Source organism: Eucalyptus grandis, chromosome 1 (genome assembly GCF_016545825.1).
Source record: "Eucalyptus grandis isolate ANBG69807.140 chromosome 1, ASM1654582v1, whole genome shotgun sequence".
In the NCBI taxonomy this organism is placed as follows: domain Eukaryota; kingdom Viridiplantae; phylum Streptophyta; class Magnoliopsida; order Myrtales; family Myrtaceae; genus Eucalyptus; species Eucalyptus grandis.
The window spans coordinates 3,093,508-3,118,457 of NC_052612.1; the positions used below are offsets into that span (position 1 = coordinate 3,093,508).

Sequence of the window (24,950 nt, forward strand, 5' to 3'; positions counted from 1 at the left end):
GTTTAATTGCAATAGGTTTAGGACTTTTTGGTAATTTTCCCAAAACTTAAGCTACTTAGTTCGAAGCAAAGTGAGTGGAGAGTGTAAAGAGAATATTTTTGCATGGAGAGTAGTCAATCTTTTGCAATTTAGAGTTCTTATATGTCACTTTTAAGAATTTTTTATTATAGATTTGTATAAATTATCAACAACAAAAAACGTGTGCTTATAAAAAAGCAAAATAAGGGTTTCAATGGAAAGTAAATTTAAATGGTTACGAGATAAAAGAAAGATATTTAAATTAAAATTTCAGATGTGAAATATTTATGTGATGAATTGGTAAATAACTTGGATTACTTTTTCTTTGTCAGAAACTACTTTGATTTACTTAAATTACTACTTTTTGATACAATTTTTTCATTTTATCATAAAATGTCATTGTAATATATGTTGATGTAAGGCATAGACAAGAATGAAAATTTGAGTAAAAGTTTAAGGTTGAAAAGTCTCGGTACGTTTGTTTTATGGTAAAAATTGATAAAAAAAAATGTTGATAAAAAAATTGCAGTAATTTTATGATAATCCTTCAACGTACTAAAGTTACCAAAATGACCTCATCATATATCTTCAATTACACCAATGATAAAAACCCTTGCTACTGAATCAATCTCAGCCGTCCATCTAATTTCAAGCGAGATCTTCCTAGGATTCGCTATTGCAGCGGTTTTATACGACTCTCTAACCTTCCTAAACAATCTCTTGTCATTTAGAATTCTATGTCACTCTTAGAAGCAATTCTTAAGAAAAACTTGTTATTACATATTTATATAGATTAGCAAACAAATCTGAAAAATACCCAAACAGTCTTAAATCAATTGTAATTGTGTCAATTCGGTCTAATTTTTTTTTTGCCAATTCAATAATAAATCTTTTATTTTTGTGCCAATTCAATAATAAATATTTTATTTTTGTGTCAATTTGGTCTATCCGACCAAATCGGCATTTGGTATTGATGTGGATGCCGGTTGTTCGGCCGATGTTGACGTCACAATTTTATAAATATTTTTTTTCTATTTTTTTTTTTTTTTTTCTTTCCTTCTTCCTCTAATCGATCGCCGGACTAGCTAGAGTCTAGGGTTGGCGAGGTTGACATTGGTGAGGGTGAGCCTCGGCCACCCTTAGCGAGACTCGCCTTAAGCGTTGTTGGGCGAGGTCGAGCTTGCTCTTGTCATCGTTGGGCGAGGTCAAGAGGGTGAGGCCTTGCTAGGGTGGCCGAGGCTCGCCCTCTCGAGTGTTGACATTATTGACCCTAGCTTGTGGCCGGCGATTGGCCAAAAGAAGAGATAAAGAAAGAAAAAAAAAAGAAAGAAAAAAAAAGGAAAAAAATATTTAAAAATTGTCATGTTAGCATTGGCCACCAAAATTGGCCGGATGGGCTGAACCGATACAAATATAAAATGTTTATGACTAAATTGGAAAAGAGAGAGAGAGAGAGATTGAATTGGCATAATTGTAATAGATTTAGAATTGTTTTGATAATTTCCCATAAAAATCACATTCTTGTGCTTTCATTTAGCATGAAAAATAAATTTAAATGCTCATATGATTAGATGAAAGATTTTGAGTTCAAATTTCAGATATGAAATTTTACAAGTTCAATTGGTAAAATTACTTTGACTACTTAAATTATTACGTTTCGACACCAGTTTTATTCATTTTATTTTAGCACGGCATTGCAATTTATGTTGATGTAAAGCAAGCCCTCTGGAGACAATTGTTTGCTTGCATTAATCTATTCATCGAGTTTTGACTCTGTAATGCGAGCTGTTTGGCCATGCTCTGACAATAATGTCACGATGTTTGTTTTATTCCTTCGTTGATGGCCTAGAGCGTGAAACTAATTTTGTAAATGATGTGCTCTTAAAGACTGCACTCTGAATTCTTGCAAAGGGCTGAAGGTTTCAAGGCCTTTTCACTTGATTTTGATATCTAAGTAGGAGAAGGATTGATATCAGATGAGTCAGTGCAATGGCAAAGAACGCTTATACTCATCTTGATCTAGTAGTTGGATACACAATGGTCACTGACAAAAATTTCTAGATTTCCAGCAGAAGAAATCAGAAGTTTCTTTTGAAACTCAAGCCTGATGCACTTGCACATGGTTTTAGTCAGGGAAAAATGTCAAGAATTGAAATCAAACCATCATCGTAAAAGTGGCTTTGCTTAATTGCTTCAGTGGCCAAGCCCATGGACCTGCTTTTGTAGCATGGAAATGGACCAGAGACAGCCGAGGAGTTGACTCTTCTTATTTATGCAGAACTTCGATTTGATCCTTTTGTTTGACGGAGTCCTTTTTCCAAGCTCAATGGGTCATATTGTCCACGACATTCACACGCGAAAGGCAGACTATTCGGGCAAATCCTGCTGTCATGATGAAACACAACAAATGAAAAAATGTGTTCCTGAGTCGGCGTCAAACAGAAAAATGGCGAGGAATGTACCTCCATTGAGAGCAACAGATAACACAGTGGAAAGTTACATCATATGGCCTAACTGGGATGAAGTTGATTGGCGTCGCTTTGGTTCAGCATCGGGGATGTATGTCGACGACATTCATGTTCACCCATCAGCAGAGGCTTTTCTGAAAATCCCTTGCGCAGTGCAAAGGACAGATGCTGCAACTAGTGTTCATAAATTTGCTGCTATTCCTTTAATCGGCAATCCATCCTTTAAAAGCAATTATTTACCCTGAAAGAAGCAGAGCAAAAAACCCAAATATGTAATCTAACTGCGATGATAATCCGAGCGCCCGACTCGCCACAGCTATTCCCCGCTTTTAATTCTAAGTGCCCATCACCATGATCAAGTATCATCCACTTCCGCGTATGCATCTTCTTTGAAGTAACTACAGGACATTGAAGGGATCCGATTGTTTTAGCAGAAGAGTATGAAAGAAAACTAATATCTCTTTCCAAGCACATATGCAACAGGCTAATTAGGATTTATGACATTATCTTTTGAAAGCCCTCCCCCACCCCACCAAAAAAAAAAAAAACAAAAATCATTTTTTGTTTTCTTCAGGTCCATGATATTGGAGCATAATGTCTGAATTGTTGACCTTTAGTACAGAGTTGAGACAACTTCATCGATGGGACAGGGGACTCAATGAGATGATGTGTGGAAGAAAACTCCCGTTTTTTTTTTTTTTTTTTTTTTGAACAAAAGAAAACTCCCCGTTGATCTAGTCTACTCTCGTCGCATTTCGGCTGGAAAAAGTGGACAGCTCACAGAGATAATGGAGAGTTCAGCTAGAAGAGGAAGTAGGAGCTCCATTCGTCACGAGATACTTAACCTACCACTCAGTCGTCCCTACATTTGCACAAAAAACCCTTTCGACGATTTCACTCGCAAGCTGCACTGCTCTAGTATTTTTTTTTTTTAATTTCTTAGGACGTGCATGTTTGTGTTCTTTTTATCTGTTCATGAACAGATTTTCTTTTTTTGTTCTCGGAACAAAATTGAAATGGAAATGAGAAAAAAAAAAAAGTTATTTTTTTCCGAAACACTTTTGAAAAACATTTTTTCTCTTTCCTTTCTTTTCTTCTTCTTTTTTCTTTGGCCGGTCGCCGACCTCGGCCATGGCCGGCGACTAGCCATCAAAGGTTGGCGACCTCGCCCGAGCGTCATCGGCCCTTGGCGAGGCTCGGCCTCGCCTTGGCCGGGCGAGCTTGAGCTCACCGGATCGGCTAGGCCGAGCCTCGCCCAACCACGGCGAGCCTTGCCGTGGCTGGGGAGACTATTGGCCCCGTCGGCTAGTGAGGCCGGCGATTGGCCAAAAGAAGGAAAAAAAAAAGAAAGGAAAAAAAGAAAAATATTAAAAAATATTAAAAAATTAAAAGAAACAAAAAAGTTATATAAATTTACCAAACATGTTTCTATTCATTTTTTATTCTCGGAACAAGTTTACTAAACGCGTCTTTTCGGTCAAAAAATTTTCCGCGGAACATAAATAATTTTTTCTATTTCTATTCCCCTAACACTTTTTGAATAAACACAAACAAACGCACCCTTAGATGCCCTTGGATTATTGTGTTATAAGTGACACCATCTAGAAAGCATCTATTTCCTTCCATCTCCTCTAGCAAATGATATGCTTCCTAAAGATGAGCGGTTCTAGGTTCCATATAAGTTGCACACAGAACTTTGGAACCTAGCCATTGGAACATGTTTTTTATTTTTATTTTTGGAACACGAAACATTCCATACATATCTAAAACTTGGAATCTACTCTATCTCAGTTCTAGGATCTACCTAAGTTCTACCTATATCATTAATTGAATTATTGCAATGAATTATCGCATTTAATGACTACAACTTGTGCTACAATTCATTTGACCATAACTTATATTAAGACATACAAAATATATGAAATATTAATAAAATAAAAGTTTCAATTGTAAAATGGAAGTTCACACTAGTGATTTTTTATTATACATTCATTATTGAACCCCATAGAATACTGCGGGATTACTCGAAAATATAGACCAAGAAAAACACAAAAACTTGTTCCAAGTTCCACCAACTTAGAACCTAGAATATATCAATTGAAATAAATTCTCCAATTTTTTAGACCTAAAACTTACCCTGCATACTTTACCAAAAAAAAAACTTACCCTGCATACGTTGAGACTTGAAACTAGACAGTTTCTTACCGATGCGATTCTTAGGTTCCAAGTTTTATTTTGGAATAATGTTCACCCCTAGTGCTTCCTCCATGCATGGCAGCAATATACAAGCGCACGTTAGGCTGCAAGCCTCAAGCATGCGGACAATTAAATAACCCCTTAGCATCGTCAAGCTTTCTAGTGTTACACATACCATTTATTAGGATAGCATAAGTCACCACACTAGAGACGGATATGGAATCCTTCACCTTTCGAAGCAATATCATGGCCTTGTCAATTTGTCGCGTTTTACACAAGTGATTCGGTAAAGCGTTCGAGGTATGATGATTTGCAGAGATACCGCAAGATAACATCTTGTTAATTAGCTCCTCCACCGCAACAAAGTTCAAATCCGTTTACAAGAGCGCTGCATGTGATGATGATATTGGGATTTAATAGGGTTGTGCAAAAGAGATTACTTGAATCGGGAACCACCTTAACCAGATCAACCCTCGATCCCTATCCACTGTTATGTAAGGCAGTCCCATATCACTAGGGAGAAGTCTTCTGACCTGTTTGATAACCATTGTAGCTCCCCTCACTTCACAAGACATCATTTGAGGCTTAATCCCCCCATATTGGCATCAGAGCCATGTTAAGGTGGTCTGGGTGCATGTTGATCCCTATTCACTGCTATGCAAGACAATCCCACATCGCTTGAGAGAAGCCTTCTAATCTCCTTGATAACTGTTGCTGCTCCTCTTACCTCATAAGACCACTTTTAAGGTTGAGTCCCCCTACAGCTAGTTCCTAAAAGTGTCGGTCAAGTTCTCGATTCCTAGTTATTAAAATTATAATATTCCCTTTTAATTTGTTAAATTTAGAAAAATTATTATCCAATTTTTTGATCATGTGGACTGTTTTAGTTGAATATCTTACGTGTATAATCTATATGTAATATTATTTTTTGTCTACTCTCCCAACTTACCTAATTATAAGTCAAATTAGCAAAGTCTATTTACTTGAATTAATAAAAATGATATTTTCATATAGTCTACGAATTAAATCAAACAATTACCAAAAGTTCAAGGATGACTTTACCTATTGACCAAAGGTTATGGATTATTTGTGTGATCTTCACATTTGGGAAATTTGCAATAACTTTTATGAAAAATAATTCGACCCAGCAAAGTTACAAAAATGACCTTGTCATGTATCTCGAATTTCATCCCACAACATCCCTACCCTGTGGAATAATCCCAGCCGTCCATCGCGTGGGACGTCTTCTAGGGTTCTTTATAAGGCTCCCCCATCTTCGCCATCGCTCGGCCGTCTCTTCCGCTTCCGCTTCTCCTCCAGAGCTCCGAGCCTGCCGCGGCAATGGTGAGTTCGAGAAACCCTTCGACTTTCGGAAACTGCTTCACATTCGCTCTGCTCTGCTCCGAGGAAGTCTTCTAGGACTGTAGTCGTTTCTGTTCCTCCGAGGAAGTCGAGGAAATCGTGTCGCGCGTGACCGAATTTGGTCGGTTTGAGTTTGAGAGTAGCCTCTTTCGAGCGAGAGCGAAGGATCCGAGTAGTGCCCGGGTGTAGATGAGTGTTTCTCGTTCATTCACTCTTTGAAAGAATGAATTTTGTGAAGGCGTTTCCTTTGGGTAGTTGCTCGTCGCCGTCTCTTCTTAGCTTGGCGTTGAATGGATGGATGTTCTTGTTTTCGTTGCGGCGGCGGCTTTCGATTGATTCGCGATTCGTTCGATTTGGCGTGGGTTTGTGGGATTCGCGTCTTCCCTTAGTGCATCTGATCAGGGGACGTTTGACGAGCGTAGCTTGTTTAAAGATTGGTTTTTTCGAGCGATATTCGTAATGTTCTGTTTCGTGTTCTTTCCGTATCTGATTATACATGCCCTTGCACTGTGTATCAGGCATTTGTCAAGGCTCTGAAGAGCAGGGCTTACTCTAAGAGGTACCAGGTCAAGTACAAGAGAAGGAGAGGTATATAGGATTATGTCCTCAGCTGTGGGAGTTGCATGGGGTTAGCATTATCTGGCTGTTTTTTTTTTTTTTTTTTTGAAATGGTTTCCATGTATCTTTGCAGATGGGAAGACTGACTATCGGGCTAGAATTCGCCTGATTAATCAGGACAAGAACAAGTACAACACTCCCAAGTATCGCATTGTGGTGCGCTTTGTATCCTATAATGTGGTTGGCGCTGTTCATTGGTGTGTTTATTGTAGGAAATATAGTGGCTGTAAAGTCAAACAAAAACCTGAAAGACATGCATTTTCTAACTGGGGCGTGCCTTTGATGTAGAAAGTTTTTGGTGAACTGAAAAAAACCATTAAAAGTTTTCAGTTAAAGGAATTGAATGTCGTGTTTTTTACCTGTCTCATACGTAGCGGATTTGGAACCTTAACCTTTTTGTAGTCCAATAAGTTTATTGTTGCGCAAATAATATCTGCTAGCATTGCTGGAGATCTTGTACTTGCAGCAGCTTATTCCCATGAGCTGCCTCATTATGGGCTTGAAGTCGGTCTGACGAACTATGCAGCTGGTATGTCCTTGTGTGTGTTAGTTCTGCTCTCTCTCTCTCTCTCTCTCTTTCCCCCTTTGTCTGACACATATACTCATTCCCTACTGGCACATAAGCTTGTTAAGCTCTTTTATCAGTATGTACATATTCTGACCTTTTTGGCTAAATCTACCCATCTTTTCAATGGATTAGCATATTGCACTGGACTTCTCTTGGCTCGTCGGGTTTTGAAAAAGCTTGAGATGGACCAAGAATATGAGGGCAATGTTGAGGTACATTTATTACTCATGATTGTCCATTTTTCTTGATGAACCATTTTGACTTACGGAAGTTGCATTTTGTTGTTCTCAGGCAACTGGAGAGGATTTCTCTGTTGAGCCTGCTGAGACCAGGAGGCCATTCCGAGCTCTTCTTGATGTTGGTCTTTTGAGAACGACCACTGGAAACCGTGTTTTTGGTGCGCTCAAGGTATGATAAGTGTTTTCCATGCCTGTATCTTCATGTGAACGTGATATGCTGACAGAGAACTGTCATTATATATGCACCAGATTGTTTGTCTGGAAATATTCACACACATCTTCTTCTTCTCAGGGAGCATTGGATGGTGGTTTGGATATTCCACACAGTGACAAGAGATTTGCTGGTTTCTCAAAGGACAGCAAGCAGCTCGATGTAGATGTTCATCGCAAGTACATCTATGGTGGGCATGTTGCTGCTTACATGAGGGTAACTTGTGCTTTTGTGTGATTCTGATGTTTTATCCCATAATTATCCTCCTTGTTGTGGTTGCGAGCTGAATTTCTCTGGTATGTTTGCATATTTATTTAGACATTGGCAGAAGATGAACCTGAGAAGTATCAGTCTCACTTCAGTGAGTACATCAAGAGAGGACTTGAGGCAGATGACCTTGAAGGGTTGTACAAGAAGGTTCACGCTGCTATCCGTGCTGATCCTATCTTGAAGAAATCTGAGAAGGAGCCACCTAAGGAACATAAGAGGTGGGGGTATATATATGCTGACGAAAAATGACACTGGTGTTTTACATAATGCTGTGGGTGTTGTGCTTTTCAATTCTTTTCTCGTGCCTAAGGTTTCCTGGACTTTAAAATCTCGAGGTTTTTATAATTAGTAATCTTTTTCACTAAATTAACGACTTTTGCCTTACAAGAATACTTATTCTCACTGTATTTAGAAATAATTTCTTGCTGGGTTTCGTTTATCGTGTTAATATAACTGAATTGCCTTGATGGTTTGTTTTGGTTTCCGTGGGAGAGGCGTTTGAAATTGTTGGCATCTGCTTGTTCAGTTGTGTCTTGATCTAGAAGTGTGCTATGTACTGACAGACGAGTCATCTTTTCTTGCCAGATTCAATTTGAGGAAGTTGACGTACGAGGAGAGGAAGGCGAAGCTGGTCGAACGACTTAATGCCCTCAATTCAGCTGGTGGAGCGGACGACGAGGACGAGGACGAAGACGACGAGTGAATGGGTTCCATAATGGACCTGAAGCTTTGAGAGATCTATTTTTGCCCCCCTAGTTAATCAGGCCTTTTAGGATTTTGCTCCCTGTTCTCCTTTTAGTTTTGCCGTTACCATTTGCAGGTTGGAATGTTTTCCGAAGCATATACCGTCTCTTATTGGAGAAGTTAGCTTGGGTATGGAGTTATTTCTTGTTTCGACTCTGATGTTAAATGGACAATAGCACATTTCGTTGTTGTGCCAGGGCAATTTTCTCTGAGTACACGCTGTGCTTTTACTATTACATAAATCTGGACGAGGTAGTGCTTTAGCATCGTTTTGGCTCTCGTTACTATGAATGACAGTTCGAACGTTAATCAAATGCGCCTGTTTGTAACTCAATTTAATGTTATACAAAATGAATTGGCGTTGCCGTCCTGCGATGTTGGATGTGCAATTAAGAATATAACGTGACGACTACTTCCAAAAATAGATGAATGTCAGTGAGAGGTCGTTTGGGCATTGTCAACGTGTCATTGGATCTTCTTTGAGGTGGAAACTCCATGTTTGTTATAATTTAAACAGCGCTAAAAACTTCGTGAGTTGCGCCGGTTCGATGTGTAACGGGGTTAAGGCATGGAAACCAATATTAATGATTTTGGATCGGCAGGCGATGCTTGAAAGTTGAATCAACCCTTAACTTTTTTGTAATCTGTTCTATTTTATCTCTAAGCTCACTAGCAGATTTTTGTCATGCTTTGAACCTCACATCTAGGTGGGTGCAATACCAGTTAATCTCTTATTTAGGCTTTACAAATCTGCTTCTTATTTTCTTTAAGGATTATATATCATATCTATTATTAGGTAAGAAATGATTTGCACTTGAATCACTATCAATATATTGACACATGTTGCGCATATATTGATGAAAGGAGAAAAAAAGTTATTCAACATCAGGCTCCGTTGCTACGGAAAAAATTGATCATTCAAAAGTCATTTTGCAAAAAATAATAGCAGAGTTTTGATTATTAATAAAAATATTTAAATATAAATTATTGTCTACAATTAAAAAAAAATTCTCCTTTGATTAATTTTTTCAAATGATACAGGTTATCATTTTAAAAAAAATGTTACCCAAATCACGTCTCTCCTAAAAAAATAAACGGAGCCCAAAAGAAAGAGGCGTAGCAAAATACTTTTAATTTATTTTATTTATCACCGTATATTCTAATTATTAAACTTGATTACATTTCTAAGCAAAAAAAAAAAAAAAAAGACTCGATTAAATCAATGTTTAGGAGATCGAATTCGAATAGCGACCGCCGTCCGGTCCGGTCCAGTCTTCGTTACCGGTCAGGAAGCTGAACGTTGGTTACTCATCATTTCGTCTTCCTCGGAGGAGAAGAAGAAGAAGAAGGGAGAGATGTTGGGGAGATGCTCGATGCTTCCGTCGTCGAGCGACGTTCAACCGTTGCAGAGCTTGAGCGGGATTCGGCATCTCGCCGAATCGCGTCGCTTCAAGGTATACCCAGAACACCGAATCCGATGATGCTCCGTACAGCATCTGCAAGTTCCTTTCTTTCGGACTGATTACGTCGTGGGTCTTCTTCTTTTCCGAGAAAAAATCGTCGAGCATTGCATCTTTTCTTGCACTTTACATGAGATGATTGGGGAACAAAAAATTTGGCCGAGACCTGTCCAATTTGCTTTTGGGTCAGGACTGTAGGAGCATTCATCGTATGTGTGTGATCATCTGTGGCGAATTTGACTCGCCAGCATGTGCTTGTCAAGAATTGTGATGGGCTGTTGATGGAGAAGAGCAAAGATTGGATTTTGAAGGGAGAGAGGTAGGGAGGGAGGGGAAATGTTGTTGCTATGTAATCTGAAGGGTGTGTTGTCCTCTCTCAACCTGTTCTTGCTCCTTTGGATGTTGGAAAACTAGATGGCCGCCATCATGAGCTCATACCCAGCTCGTTAATTGATATTCCCATCAGCATGCGATCTTCGGTTCCTTTCTAGCTTAGTGCTCATGCGTTAGGTCTGACCTGGTCCACTGCAATTGCCATGTCGGCAGCAACATTCGTCAGCTTTTTCTTGGCTGCTAACAATCTTGGAAATAATTTCCCGACTCAGATGATCCTCTCATGCTTTTAAAGGGTGGGGCTTAGGCCACATGAGCATTGCTTCGACTTTTGATGTTTCTGTGAAATTGAATGATGAGAAATTTACGTCGCAGCGATTGTCCCCTTGTGTGAGTCTGAATTTATGACTAGATCTTAGCTTGGGGGATGATGGTTTCTAAGCCTCTCAAGTTTCAAGCACCTTATTTATGTGCCTGGGATGGTCGTTAGAGTCTTTGTTGTATGCCAGTACATCTTAGATGCAAGCAAAACTTTTACAAGTTAAGCGGCAAATCTCATCCAAATAATTAAGTATTGATGAATTAAGATTCATCAGTGGAATTACTTTTGAAAAGGTTTACAAGTTGAAGTCAACCAAACCATTCATGAGTTATCTGTTGCATGCTTTTCTCTTGCATTTCACTTGACCACTCGGCTCTTGCTTACTGAATATTGAGGTCCTCACAATTGATTTGGGTCACTACACTTGCATATTATGAAAGTCTCATTGGCTTTTACAATAATCTCCTTAGGCCTGGTTCTTGGATCAATTTGGCGTCCTTCATGATGGCAAACAGCCTTATCCTGGAGCAATTTCAACATGTATGTTTCCATCCTCTTATTTGGTAAAGTGATATGCCATTAGTCAGCTGATAGCAGCAGTTGTTAAAAACTTTTACTTGGCTGACAGTAGAAAAACTAGCAAGTAGTGGTGCAAAGATGGTGATCATAAGTAATTCCTCTAGGCGTGCATCGACAACCATGGAAAAGATGAAGCACCTTGGATTTGATCCTTCTCTCTTTGTGGGAACCATCACCAGTGGAGAACTCACATATCAGTACTTGAAGAGGTCTGTTATCCTCTTCTATTACTTTATATTTGTGGTGGACTCCATTGTATGGCAAGTGGAATATTAGCATATGTCTTGAGCACATTAATACTATACTTTGTCATAACTACTGTTTGGATGGCACAAAGTTGATTTACTTTAGCCTGCAGTTTTCTCTGTTGATTTTAACTTCTAGATGTTTTAATAACTTCTGTTCTCTTTTTTCAATTCATTGAGATAAAATCGACATCTGAGAAAAATTTGTATCATTTATATGACTTTTCTTTCACATAAATAACTAGTCATCCATGAATGACTATGATTTGTTTCTTCTAGTCATATTTGATGAAGTTCTGGAAAATCTTTGTAAATTGAATTAGTTTTATGACAAATAGACTAAGAGGAGTTACTTGGGATCACCGTCACACACTCTCTCTCCCTCTCTCTCTCTGTCTCTGTCTCTGGGTATGAATACGAACATCAATGTCCTAACTGTCCATGATATCGTGTATTACTTTTCCTTGGAAGCTTACTCCTGTTCTCAAACTCATAGGAAATTCTTTCTTGAAACAGGAGAGAAGATGCTTGGTTTGCCGCCCTTGGGACATCATGCATTCATATGACCTGGAGTGACCGGGGTGCCATATCTCTAGAGGTTTAGAAACATGGTTGCTTCAGCATCCTTTGCCCACCCCAAGCAATAGAAAAAAATTTCATGAGTGCAGCTCTTCTTCTTATATGTTTTATTCTCAATAAGTAAAAAATGAGAAAATTCTATACTTGAATAAGATTTGAGGCCCGGAGAATTTGTTTATATGACCATAATTCTAGAAAGCCCATACTATGATTGCATCACTGGATATTGGACACTTCTATAAACATATGGTAAGTTTAAACCTGATTTCTTGTTTTAGGGCTTAGGCTTGAAAGTTGTGGAGAACGTTGCAGAAGCAGAGTTTATTTTGGCTCACGGCACTGAAGCTTTGGGTCAGGCTTCAGGTTCAGTACGACCCATGAAATTAGAGGATCTTGACAAAATATTGGAGCAATGTGCAGCTAAAAGAATTCCTATGGTGGTAGCCAATCCTGATTTTGTGACAGTTGAGGCTAGAGCCTTGCGCGTAATGCCTGGTAAGATGATAATGAAATTCTTTTCCAGCATATGAAAGTCTTGACGTATGTTGATTTATTTTCTTGGTTTTAACCTAAAAGTTGTCTTTTTAAGCTTGAATATGGGGCATAAATTTACGTGGTTCGGTCACTTACTTTCAAATACATGAACAAGCATTTTTAGAACAGTGAATCTTTCACCCAAATCACTGGAACCCATAAATCAGAGGTTGTGGTGTATGCACTTATATCTGAGTGTTAGAAAGACTTATTAGCTTTATTTGATACTTAACTCGGGAATTGACTGCTCTATGTTACTGATTTTTTCAAATTATAATAGCTCACATGTAGCTATAGTTTGCTGTCGGCAATTTAAGCAATTTACTGAAGGATGTAATGGTCTGTACCTTATTCAGTGTGAGACGATCTTTTATTGTTTTCCATTGGTTATGGATTCACTTCTTCTAAATTCAGAACTTTCAGTTTATAGTAGCATTTAGGTAGGGTAACTGATATCCATTTTGTCAGGTACGTTGGCATCCAAATATGAGAAGCTTGGAGGTGATGTCAAATGGATGGGGAAGCCTGGTAAGGTGAGGTTATCTTTTGGTGTTGTTTTTGCCAGCATCCTTCATTCACTTTAAAGGACAAATAATATATGATCCTTTAAAGCAGACTCCTAAGTTCTGATTTAGTGCTTCAAAAAAGTTGAAGTTTGGGTGCATGTATGCATGTTCAAAGATATGAGGTACATGTGACATTAATGAGATTACGACTTGATACCATTCAGCTGCTGTGTTTCAGAACTGTGCTCCTGAGTGGGGAAAAACCTGTAAGGATATAGCTTTTATTGTGTTTTATATATCCATTTGGCATAGTGGTGTTCATTTTGCATAATTCTTCCGTGTCTTCCCTTGGTTTTGCCAATTAAGCAACGTAATAATGTGTCATAAACTGTATCTTCAAGGAACTGTTAGATTTTAGGAACTAACCCTGGTCAGGGTCACACTCAATGATGTTCTCTGTGTCAAATCTCTAGGATAAGTTTTTCGTCATCTCCTACGTCTACTTTATTATGATCACTAACGTTGTAGAATGTTGCATTCCTGTTGAACCAGATCATCTATGAAGCAGCAATGAAGATGGCCGATGCAGATGCTTCTGATTCTATAGCAGTAGGAGATTCTCTGCACCATGACATTAAGGGTGCGAATGCAGTTGGAATCCAATCTGCCTTCATCACGTGTGGAATACACACCTCTGAACTTGGACTCAACAGTTTCGCAGAAGTTGCGGATCTATCTCGTGTCTCAGCTTTAGCGTCCAAGTATAGTTCTTGTCCATCATACGTGTTGCCTTCATTTACCTGGTAGGGTAGATTCCAGTGATGATTTTCGTGGTATTATTTTTTGAGTAGAAAATACTTACAGGAAATTATTCACTTTTTGGGGGCACAACTATTAGAAAGCATATGTAAGGGAATGAGAGGAGTTTTGACTCTGATTTACTTGGAGACTACTCATGCTTGAGCAATGGACTGTATCTGTTTGCCGTCCAATGTCCGACCGACATGATTCTTGTGTCAAATGACAGACTTTGGTTCTTACTACCTGTTCGGTTCACATGATGGTGATTTCATTCCGAGACTATTCCTGATAGAACGGTTATTCGAAATTATTGTGCTGGACTCTTTGAACAATGTCAGTAATAGCAGTAGCAGCTACATGATGCAACATCCTGCGGATGCAAGGGCTGTCACTGTTTGCCCCATTTCCCACCCAAGACAGAACTTCTCGAAGAGCTCAAAAGGTAAGACTTTCCTCGCCCCGACACTCAAGCAAGCCACATGGTGATTTTAATGAAGCATAGACTGTAAGAAGATATGCTTGGGGGCAACTAGGGACTTCATTGCCATTGCATCTCGCACGTCGTACAGACAACAAGCTGTGAAATATCTTTTGCTAGTTTAATGAGAGTCTATTTGGTAACATTTTTATTTTGAGAAACAATTTCTTTTCGGAAATAGTTTTCTTCTATTTTTATTTCCTGAAATAATTTGTGAGTAAAAGAATGCATTTAGTAATTACACCAAATTTCTATTCTTGTAATAGAAAAGAATAAGAATGTGTTTGGTATGACCTACAAATTTTTTTGTAAAGTATAATTTCTTTTAATAATTTTTTAGAATTTTCTTTTTCCCTCTTCTTCTTTTTGCTCCTCCTCTAGCGGTGGCAAGCGGTCGGTGACTGGCAGTGGAGGCCGTGGATGGCGAGCGGTGAGGAAGAAGAAAAAAAGAAAAAAATGAAATGAAAGAAAATGACTCATTTCTAGATTTTATTCGCAGGAACAATAAGGCTTCATTTGTCAACGTTTTCGTTTCTTTGTTTTGTTGTTCTTTTGCTCTTCATAATAGAAAAAAATAGAAATTCATTTGATAACGTCAATTAATTATTCAATTCCTCGGAATAGAAAAGTGGCTAAGGAATATGTTTGCAATAGAAACACTACGCAGAAAAAGGTACCTTCTTGCAAATTTTAGAAATAAGTAATTTTTCATTTTCTTCTTCTTCCTTGCCGCTTGCCGCCGCTTGTTGCCGCCGTCGTGCGGTGGCTGGCGTCATCCATCGATCGGTGGCTAGCAATGGACGGCGGTGGCAGCCGATGAAGAAAAAAATAAAAGGAAAAAACTTCTTAAAAAAATTAAAAGAAATACAATGTTACAAAAAAAAAATTGTGAATTGTATTAAACGCATTCTTGTTCTTTTTGTATTCCGAGAATAGAAATTTTGTGTGATTTCCAAACGCATTCTTTTATTTAGAAATTATTTTAGGGAATAGAAATAGAAATTATTCGGGGAATACAAATAGAAAAATGTTTATTTCTGAAAAGCAATTGTTCATCGAAATAGAATTGTTATCAAACAGATTTTTTTATTTTTTGTTTCTATTCAAAATATATTTCCGACTACTTTTTATTTTAGGGAATAAAAAAATTAGTTGATGTTATCAAATAGATTTTTGTTCTTTTTTTTGTTTTCGAGAAAAAAAATAATAGAAATTTGGAGAAATAGGAATATTATCAAATAGAGTCTAAGGATGAGCATGACAAAATTTCTGGAACATAAATTGATTTTTGGCTAGAAATTGAGAAGTTAAAAATTTTAGCTTTTGATTCTTTTTCAAATCTATTTCTAGAATAGCAACTGTTCCAAAAATAGAATAATCAAATTGCGTTCTACCAAACGATTTTAATCCACTGTTAATTGTTGGAACAAAGAAACAGAGAAATGAGAAGTATAAACTTTATTATGCGCGCCCTAAGAAACTAGCGGATGAGCACGCCCATTGCTTGTGCATCCTAAAAAATAAATGTGTAATGCTTTTTTCTTTTAACAATCTAGGATATATAAATTTGGCTATTTACAAGCTCGTGAAACACCCTTGAAGTCTCACATATTGGTTAAGTCCGAGTCTTTAACCTATATGCATTTATGTTTGGTCGTCTGGATTTTTAATTGTGATAGGATTGAATAGGATATGATATGAAATTTTTGGATCTTTTTTTATATCCTGTCAATTATTTGGTGAACACAGTATTAAAGTCGGATATGTTCACATCATATCATGTATATATATATATATATATATATTTTTTTTTTTATATAAACGGCATGCCATTATAAATGAACCTAAATGTTCATAAATAGAGATGGTGAAAATATCTCATAACACTACTCATTAATTTATTTTTATTTTATTTTTCCCCTTTTTTATATTACTTTCTTTATTATTTTCTTTTTTTTTCCTTTCATCATCCTTTAATAAAATTTTATCAAATAATAAATTGTACTAACATACCTAAAATATAAAAATACCTAAAATATATAATGAATATAAATATTTAATTTATAGATTGAATGTTATTATAAGATAGAATTACGTTGAATATATAAATTAAAATATGATTAATTAAAAATAAATGTCCATTTTTTATTTTTAATTTCTTAAATTAGAATGTAAATATTATTTATATTGAAATATAATTTCAATTTTATTAATTTAATTAGTTTGTTATTCGAGAAAATAACTTTCTTATTATGGATATTAGAAATCCTATCCAGGTTTTATCCCACCTCCCCATGGGATAATTTTATTCGTTTATATTCCTCTTATATCCGACTTTATCCCGTCTTAAAGGAGTACCAAACGTAAGATATGATAAATTATATCCCATCCCGAATTTTATCCTAACCGCCAAATGCAGCTTATGGGTAGTTCTCACTTAAAGTAATTTAAGTGCAGGTGAAAACCTTCCAAAGCTTAATTACAGCACCAATTCCCGAAGTTAATTCCAATAAATGATGTACAAACTAACGGGATGATTTGGATAATTACCATGAAGTATGTTATTGTTTATGTGGATGTTTTTCCCAGTGCAAAAGTAATCGCATAATATAGTCAATTGACCTCCATTTCTTAGAGAAATGAATGGCATACATGGAGGGCGAATGCAATTCAATAAGCTTAAAAATGCTTGAATTTCCATGAAGTACAAACACTGGTGTACCATCAAGTTGTGCACTCAATCATCTTTGTCTAGACCTTTCAAAATGAATGTTAAATCCCATATATGACCCATTTAAACATAGATGGGTCATTTCAATTTTGAAGTGCTTATCTTAAATCGATTTTAAATTTAAAGACTAAAATAAATATATCTAAATGGATTGAGTTCTTTAGAACGCATTTCCAATCCACTAAGCTCACACACACTCTCTTTCTCTTCAGCCTTATAAAAATATTTAAAAAAATTGAAATTATAATTAATTCTTTCTTTTTCTTTTTTTCTTTCCTTATTTTTTCTTTCTTCAACCTTCTTCCATCTTCCTCGGCTAGTGGCAAGCCATGGCGATGGCCAGGCAAGGGACAAGCTTGCCGATCGAGCAAGGCCAAGTCCTTATTGAGGTTTGGCACTAGCAAGGCTTGAGATGGCTTATGGCCGGTTGTCGATAAAATAATAAAAAGAAAAAAACGAATAGAAAAAAAATAAAAAATAAAATTTTATATTAAAAAAATGAGTGCACGAAGGAAAATCAAATCAGATTTTCCGTACCAAATGCCATAAAATATTCTCTAATTTATTTTCAGATTTTAGGCAAACATTATAATATATTGTTATTTTCCTAGAAAATGAATTTGTGGAAAACATTTAAAATAAAATGAAGCCTCAAGTTTTTCAAAAAAAATGTAAAAATTATCCACTAGATTTGTATTGTATGAAAGTGTATTAGCAATGCCTTTTAAGAAAAAATCATAAGAAACAAACTTTCCTAGAGTTAGTTAAATGGGTTGGGTTGAGTATGGATTGGTATGGATTCGATTAGATATGGATTTGGTCGGGTATGGGTCGAAAAATTTGTATTATGATAAATGAGTCATAAATAGCTTAAATAAGTTAATTTGGGTCGGATTATTTATAACTTGGCCCAAACCCAATTCAATTCACCCATTTAATTGGTCTATCGATGTCAAAGGCTACGATAGAAAGACTCTGTGCACTACAAGGGTCCAAACCTTTCCTCATCCTACTATCAAGTATCATATATATATATATATATATATATATATATATATATATATATATTTAATAAGATATCCTAAGTTTTCGAATGTGGCTCAATGTGAAGCTTTAGTGCCTTGTCAACTAATTTTTGCTTATGTGTTGGAAAGCTTGACTAGGTTCATGGAAATCACAAAACACGTGATCTTGACTATAAGGGAAACTCTAATTTATGGGAAGAATGATCTTAAATAAAGCAAGCATTAACTCATCAGATTAACACCATTGTTGGTGCCAGAGGTTACTACTCAAACTGAACAAATTGCGTAAAACTGCTCTAGGTGAGGACACTTGTATTGATTAAAGATCTGAATTAATCGTTCATGAGACTTGCAGAATGTTTTATGAACTTTTGTATGGTTGGATGTATGCACTTGTGTTTTTAAGTTATTCATGCAAGAAAAGCAAATAAAATAAAATGTAGATTTTTTTTTTTTTTTTGGGGGGGGAGGTGATGACTCTCCATCCTGCATATCGTGAAGAAGGAAGGTTTCATCTAATCAATGGAGATAGATTACATCAGAACACAGTTTGCAAACCAAGGTCTCTGCAAATTATTCAAGTTAATACCAGCTCACAGTTTGAAAACCAAGCACTCTGCAAATTGTTCAAGTTGATACCAACAAACCGTCTGAAAACCAAGCACTCTGCAAGATATGAACTCCTACATATAGAATTTTTTTCGTTATTAATTAGTAAATGTCAAATATCCAACGTTGTGCTCCTCGATAGCCAGATAGAGAAGAAAGATACCTTGTACCTCGGAAGGACATATTCGTCGCTGATTTGGGGTTCTGATGGTAGGTATTGCTGAGGTTATACACTGACGTACGCGCATGATTCAGCTTTGGAAAAAGTCCTCATGGTTTCGAGAGAGATGAAGCTCATAGTCATCTTCTTGCTCGCGTGCGTACATATCATCTTTTTTTTTTTTTTTTTTTCCCACTATTAATTAGTAAATGTCAAATATCCAACGTTGTGCTCCTCGATAGCTAGACAGAGAAGAAATATACCCTGTACTTCTATAGGACATATTCGTCGCTGCTCTGCGGTTCTGATTGTAGATATTGTTGAAATTATACACTGACGTGTGGGCGTGATTCTACTTTGGAAAAAGTCCTCGTGGTTTGGAGAGAGATGAAGCTAATAGTCAACTTCTTGCTTGCGTGCTAACATGAATAATGATCTAATCATTGAAGACATCACATCAAGCACTCGACAAGTTGCTCAAGTTGGAATATCCTTTGCCACAGAAAAGAAAAAACAAGTCGGTGGGGCACTGTTTGGTTCCTCTCTAGGATCAGCTAAATAGCCTACCACCATATAGACCTGACTAACCTTCCATTTCCTATAAATGGGGTGTCGAGTATAACTTGTCCACACACAACAACACACACGCGCACACACACACAAACACGACATGGACGAGATTCGGAGAGAAGCCATGAACGATTACAAGCAGAGGACGAAGGAGCAAAAGCAACGGGTACTGGACTTTTTCATAGCAATGGACACCGACGGGAACGGGAGCATAAGCATCCGGGAGTTTGTGGCGTTCCTTCAACAGAACGGGCTCTACAGCGACCACCTCGACGTGCTCTTTGCGGAGCTCCAAAAGGACGACGACGGCACTCTCGGCTTGGAGGAAATCATCACCCTCAAATTCATGTTGGACCACGACAAGTACAGAGGTCGCTTCGTAGCAACATCTTCTAATGTCGACACTCATAAGGTAGAACCCTAATTCATAATAAGCGCACTTTTTTCACTTGACAAATATCGAATCTTGTCATTGCTAAAACAGGGCAAAAGTTAATAGGTGGACTGCGTGTATCTACTTTGAGTCCACCCCCTAGCCATGAAACGTGGCACGACCCGTTTAAGACACGGTGCGAATCCACCTGATTTAGTGACCCTCGGCTAGAGGTGTTAAATGGATCATCGACCCATTTATAAACCCATTTATAATTTAATAGGTCGTTAATGGTTTAAGTCTTATTTCCCAAAACACCGATAATAGGTTTTAAAAATAAAGAGGCTGAGAAGTATGGGTCTTAAATGGGTCTAAGAGCATACCGATTTAAGACTCATTTATTAACCCATTAAAAATGAACCCACTTATAGAGAGAAACTCTATATTCTCTATTTAACTTTACAAAAATATTTTTATTTATAAAAACTGAAATTATAATTATTTATTTATTTTATTTATTTATTTTTTCTTTCTTCTTCCTCCGGTTCCGGCGACGCCAAGTTAGCCTCGAGCCTCGCCGATTTGTCTAGCTTGAGCCTTGCTAGATCCGGTGAGGGGCGAGCTCGAGCTCGCCCGACATCGGCAAGCCTCGAGCTCACTAGATCCGGGCGAGGCAGAGGCCTCGCCAACGTCCGGCAAGGGGTGAGCTCAAGCTCGCTCGACGCCGGTGAGCTCGACTCTCACCTGTGGTGGCTGCGGCCATCGTCATGGCGTACGGCCGGCCAAAGAAGAAGAAGAACAAAAAAAGAAAAAAGAAAATTATATTTTAAAAAATAAAGAAAATTAAAAATTTAATTTTAAAAATAAAAAATAATTAAAATTCGATTTTTAAAATTATAAAATATAAAAATATTTTAGTAATACCAATTTTTTAAAACATATATATATATAAGAAATAAGCTTTTAAGTTTAGTTAAATGAGTCGGGTATGGGTCGAGTATGGGTTGGGTTGGGTATGAGTCGGAAAATTTATATTATGCATAAATGGGTTAATGGGTCAATTGGGTCGGACCATTAATGACCTGACCTAAATCCGATCCGACTCACTCATTTAACACCTCTACCCTCGGTATGTGAATTCACTCTCTCGGGCTAGGGGAATAATACTATATGGATGGGCTCCGGCGATGACTTGTGAGTCGTAGTGGTGCGTGTCCTGTCTGATGGCCGGGTGGGTAGCTGGATGGGACGGCCATCTTTGTCGGGGCGGCGAACCAAAGGCGAGAACGAAAGCATGGCTAGGGTTTTATGTTACTCTTTCTACAGATATGAATATGCTTGGTCTTTCACAGCTCTCTTCTTCCCACAAACTATCCTTTCGTATACTACCAAATGCTCATCTTTCTTTACGTAACCGGGGCGTCTACGTTGTTGCAACATACTGATTTATCACTTACAAGAAAAGATGACAATCTCTCGTTCTACGTACAGTGTATAGCTAGTATTATTCCTAAATCATAGTTAGAAACTCTTTATTTATGTAGGTAAGAAAAGATGCTTCTCACCAAGTAAGATATCTCTCTCTCTTTCCCTCCAAAACCACATTACTTATGAGCATATTTACCTTCGAATGATCAAATTACAACAATCATTACAAGAGGTTTGAGTTCCACGGACATCTCGTTGGCCAAGTGAATAATAGATACGATATAATTGGGTTACACAGATTCTAAACATTATCATTTGCCACGATTCTGATTCTATTCACGGATAATTGCAATGTCTAAGTCACGTTATTGAAATTTCAGCACAAAGGTGGTGAACCTGATCTTAAGGAAATTCTCGAAGATTTCATCGAGGGTGTCGATCTTGGGGTGAATCTCTGCATTGTAGCTCAAGCAGCTGCAGCAGCTGGATGTTCCATTATGTAGCCGGAGGAGGTATTTTTGCCGACGGTCACGTTGCAAGGTAGTGAAGAGTAGCGTGATTAGTTGAATGAAAAAGGAATGTTTCGAATTCTGTACTTAAAATGTTTGTCAGTATGCATGTTACATAAATAATGTGATTAGTCAGTTGTCCCAAATCGGCTATGTAACCGATACATTAAAATGCTTTGTCTATATAGGCAACACATGTTGATGGTTTGACAGTCTTCGTATCATCTTCGCTTAGTCCTTGTAAATGGTGTTATAATGGCAATGCTATGTTGAACAATTGGAATAAATGCGGGGGTATTTAGTGACTCGGCACACGACTATGTATAATTTATTATGTGGTGGATATTATCAACAAAAAGGTCATTTATGTAGGCATTTTTACATGATGCAGCTACAATTTGAAAACTCGAGCAATTGTCCAAATCAATAATAATGAATGTATTTTGTATGGAGTGCATGGTTGGATATTCATGTGATTCAAGAAATTCGATCAATGCTAAAGAAAAAAAATACATGAATGTTGTGATTTAAGAAAATGATTGGACGTCGGATCACTATAGTGTGAACTATCTATGTATATTTCTGGGTTAAGATAGTTGTCCTACATTTCTATTGATGGTCCATCAGCATGGGCAATGAAATCCCTTTCCACCCGTGAAGATTTCTCTATCTCCATGATCACACCCATTCTTTCCTTCAACCGTATCTCTCTTATCAATAGAAATAGCATCACTTATGATCTATCAGCTGCATGGGACAAATATTAATGAAAGTAAACCAGTGGAGGCAGCGACCATCACTAGCGCTCAATCCATCCCTCGCCAAATAATACCAAATCCGTGGATAGGAGATAACAAATAAGATTAACACCCTAGAAAACTTCAAATTGGTACACGTGTGACAAATGTACTGCAAATGACCACACAAAATTCAAAACTAATACACTTGTAACAAATTTATCACAAACTAATTTGTTTGACCGCAAAAAACCCAAAATGGTACATTTGTGAAAAATTTGGATTAATGCTACAAAAAACCAAAAAATATACAAGCGTGGCATACGAAGAGTAAAATCCCAAAATGATATACTTGGTTAACTATCATGTGTCATCAAACTTAGTAATTTGATAGTAAAATTTAACAGAAACTAATAGAGATTAAATTTATCATAAATGTACTAGTTTAGGGTAATTTTGTTGCAAAAATACTAGTTTTGGATTTTTAGTAATCAAAAAATTAGTTCGAGGTAAATTTGTCACATTTGTATTGGTTGGGAATTTTTCAGGGTATTAACCGTAACAAATAATGGACAAGATAAGATATGCAAGTACCCAATTTTATTATTGGGATTCACCAAGTAGTTGATGAAATATAACAAAATCCGTGGATCTCATGTCTCATTCTATTTAGTATTATTTCGATTAGAAATTCAAAAGAGTACACACGACTTCAAGGTTGATGCTAAATTCACACTCACACTGACTCCATCTACACCAAAAAAATTAAATCCCTCGATATTCCCTCTAAATCGCTTAAAGTACGACCTACGAAATTAAAGAAACTTGAGAAGATATTGGACCGATGTGGAGCCACAAGAACATCTATGGTGGTCGCAAAAACTGGTTTCATAACAGTTGAGGCTAGAGCCTTGTGCGTGATGCCCGGTAAGATGATAGTGAAATTCTTTTGCAGCATATGAAACTCCTCGACGCATGTGGATTTACTTTCTGGGGTCTACCCTAGAAATTGTTTTTTGAAGCTTTTAGATATGGTGCATGAACCTCCCTGGTTTGGTCACTTACTTCCAAATACATGAAAAAAACATTTTTGGTGCGTTGAATCTTTCGCCCCCAGAACTTCAGTAGCACCCATCAGAGTTTAGGTTCATGCACTTGTATCTGAGTGTCTACAACTTAACTCTTTATGACACTGGATTTAGGAATATGAAAACTTCAACCATCATTCCTCGAGGCTCCTAGGTGCAGCGATTTTAAGCAATTTACTGAAGGATGGAATGGCCTGTAACCTTATTCAGTCTGAGATGATCTTTTGTTTTTTCGATTGGTTTCCACATGTAGGACTTCCACTTGATTTAAGCTTTTTAGGTGGGGTAAGTCATATTCATTTTGTCAAGTACGATGGCATCATATGGGAAGCTTGGAGGTGAAGTAAAAGGGATGGGAAAGCCTGGTAAGGTGAGATTATACTGTGACGTTATTGTCACTAGCTTCCGGTATTCACTTTAAAAGGCAAAAAGCACGAACCTTGAAGCTGACTCCTAATTGCAGCAGACAGGATTCAAAAAAGTTATTTTTGTGATGTGAATGAGATTGTGACTTGATCCTGATCAGCAACCGTGTTTCCCAGCTGCACTCCCAAGTGGGAGAAGAATCTAGCTGAGTTATGTAGCTTTTGTACTGGGTTGTAGAGCTCCATTTGGCATTGCGGTGTTCATTTGGCATAACTCTTCTGTGTCTTCTCTTGGCTTTTTTGCCAATTGAGGAGCGTGATAATGATGTCGTAAGCTGTATCCCCAAGGATGATTCTCTCCGTCGCGACATCCAAGGGCGCGAATGCAGTCGGAGTCCAATCGGCCTTTATTGCGTGTGGAATGCATGCCTCTGAATTTGGATTAAGGTTTGTAGAAGTTGTTGATATATCTCGGGTAGCGTGTTTAGAGTCCAAATATAATTCTTGTCCATCATATATGTTTGCCTTCATTCTTAGTTCTTCATGGGGTTAAGTACCAAAAAAAGTCAACTTGTTATATTATTGATACTAATTTAGTTATAAAATTTTTAATTGTGTTAATTTAGTTCTTAATATTTTTATATTAATATCAATTCAGTTTATTCGATCAATTTAATTTGAAATTTATTGATATGAATACCGACCATGTATTAATTTTTAGATTTTTTTCATTTTTTATTAACATTTTAAACTTTTTTTCCCTTTTTTCTTTGTTTTCCATTTTTTCCTTTCGTTTTCTCTTCTCTTCCCTTGGCTTGTGGCCG

The 24,950-nt window shown here is 37.2% G+C and overlaps 3 protein-coding genes across 3 annotated transcripts; all 3 read left to right on the top strand.

The window, feature by feature from the left end:
• The first annotated feature begins 5,891 nt into the window (after nucleotides 1–5,891).
• On the top strand, nucleotides 5,892–8,962 carry LOC104428052 (60S ribosomal protein L5). Its single transcript, XM_018865986.2, has 9 exons — nucleotides 5,892–6,026; nucleotides 6,563–6,632; nucleotides 6,736–6,827; nucleotides 7,065–7,191; nucleotides 7,363–7,442; nucleotides 7,522–7,638; nucleotides 7,762–7,896; nucleotides 7,999–8,168; nucleotides 8,536–8,962. Exons 1-9 carry the CDS (start codon nucleotides 6,024–6,026, stop codon nucleotides 8,651–8,653), a joined length of 912 nt encoding a protein of 303 aa, XP_018721531.2. The 5' UTR covers nucleotides 5,892–6,023; the 3' UTR covers nucleotides 8,654–8,962.
• A 1,007-nt stretch (nucleotides 8,963–9,969) lies between these two features.
• Nucleotides 9,970–14,297, top strand: LOC104428018. The gene is made up of 7 exons (XM_010041028.3): nucleotides 9,970–10,148; nucleotides 11,280–11,349; nucleotides 11,438–11,597; nucleotides 12,150–12,231; nucleotides 12,491–12,707; nucleotides 13,215–13,279; nucleotides 13,805–14,297. Exons 1-7 carry the CDS (start codon nucleotides 10,050–10,052, stop codon nucleotides 14,057–14,059), a joined length of 948 nt encoding a protein of 315 aa, XP_010039330.2. The 5' UTR covers nucleotides 9,970–10,049; the 3' UTR covers nucleotides 14,060–14,297.
• A 5,391-nt stretch (nucleotides 14,298–19,688) lies between these two features.
• Nucleotides 19,689–22,248, top strand: LOC104428019 (caltractin-like). The gene is made up of 2 exons (XM_010041029.3): nucleotides 19,689–20,038; nucleotides 21,808–22,248. The coding sequence occupies exons 1-2, from the start codon at nucleotides 19,727–19,729 to the stop codon at nucleotides 21,928–21,930; spliced, it is 435 nt and encodes a 144-aa protein (XP_010039331.3). The 5' UTR covers nucleotides 19,689–19,726; the 3' UTR covers nucleotides 21,931–22,248.
• The last annotated feature ends 2,702 nt before the right edge of the window (nucleotides 22,249–24,950 follow it).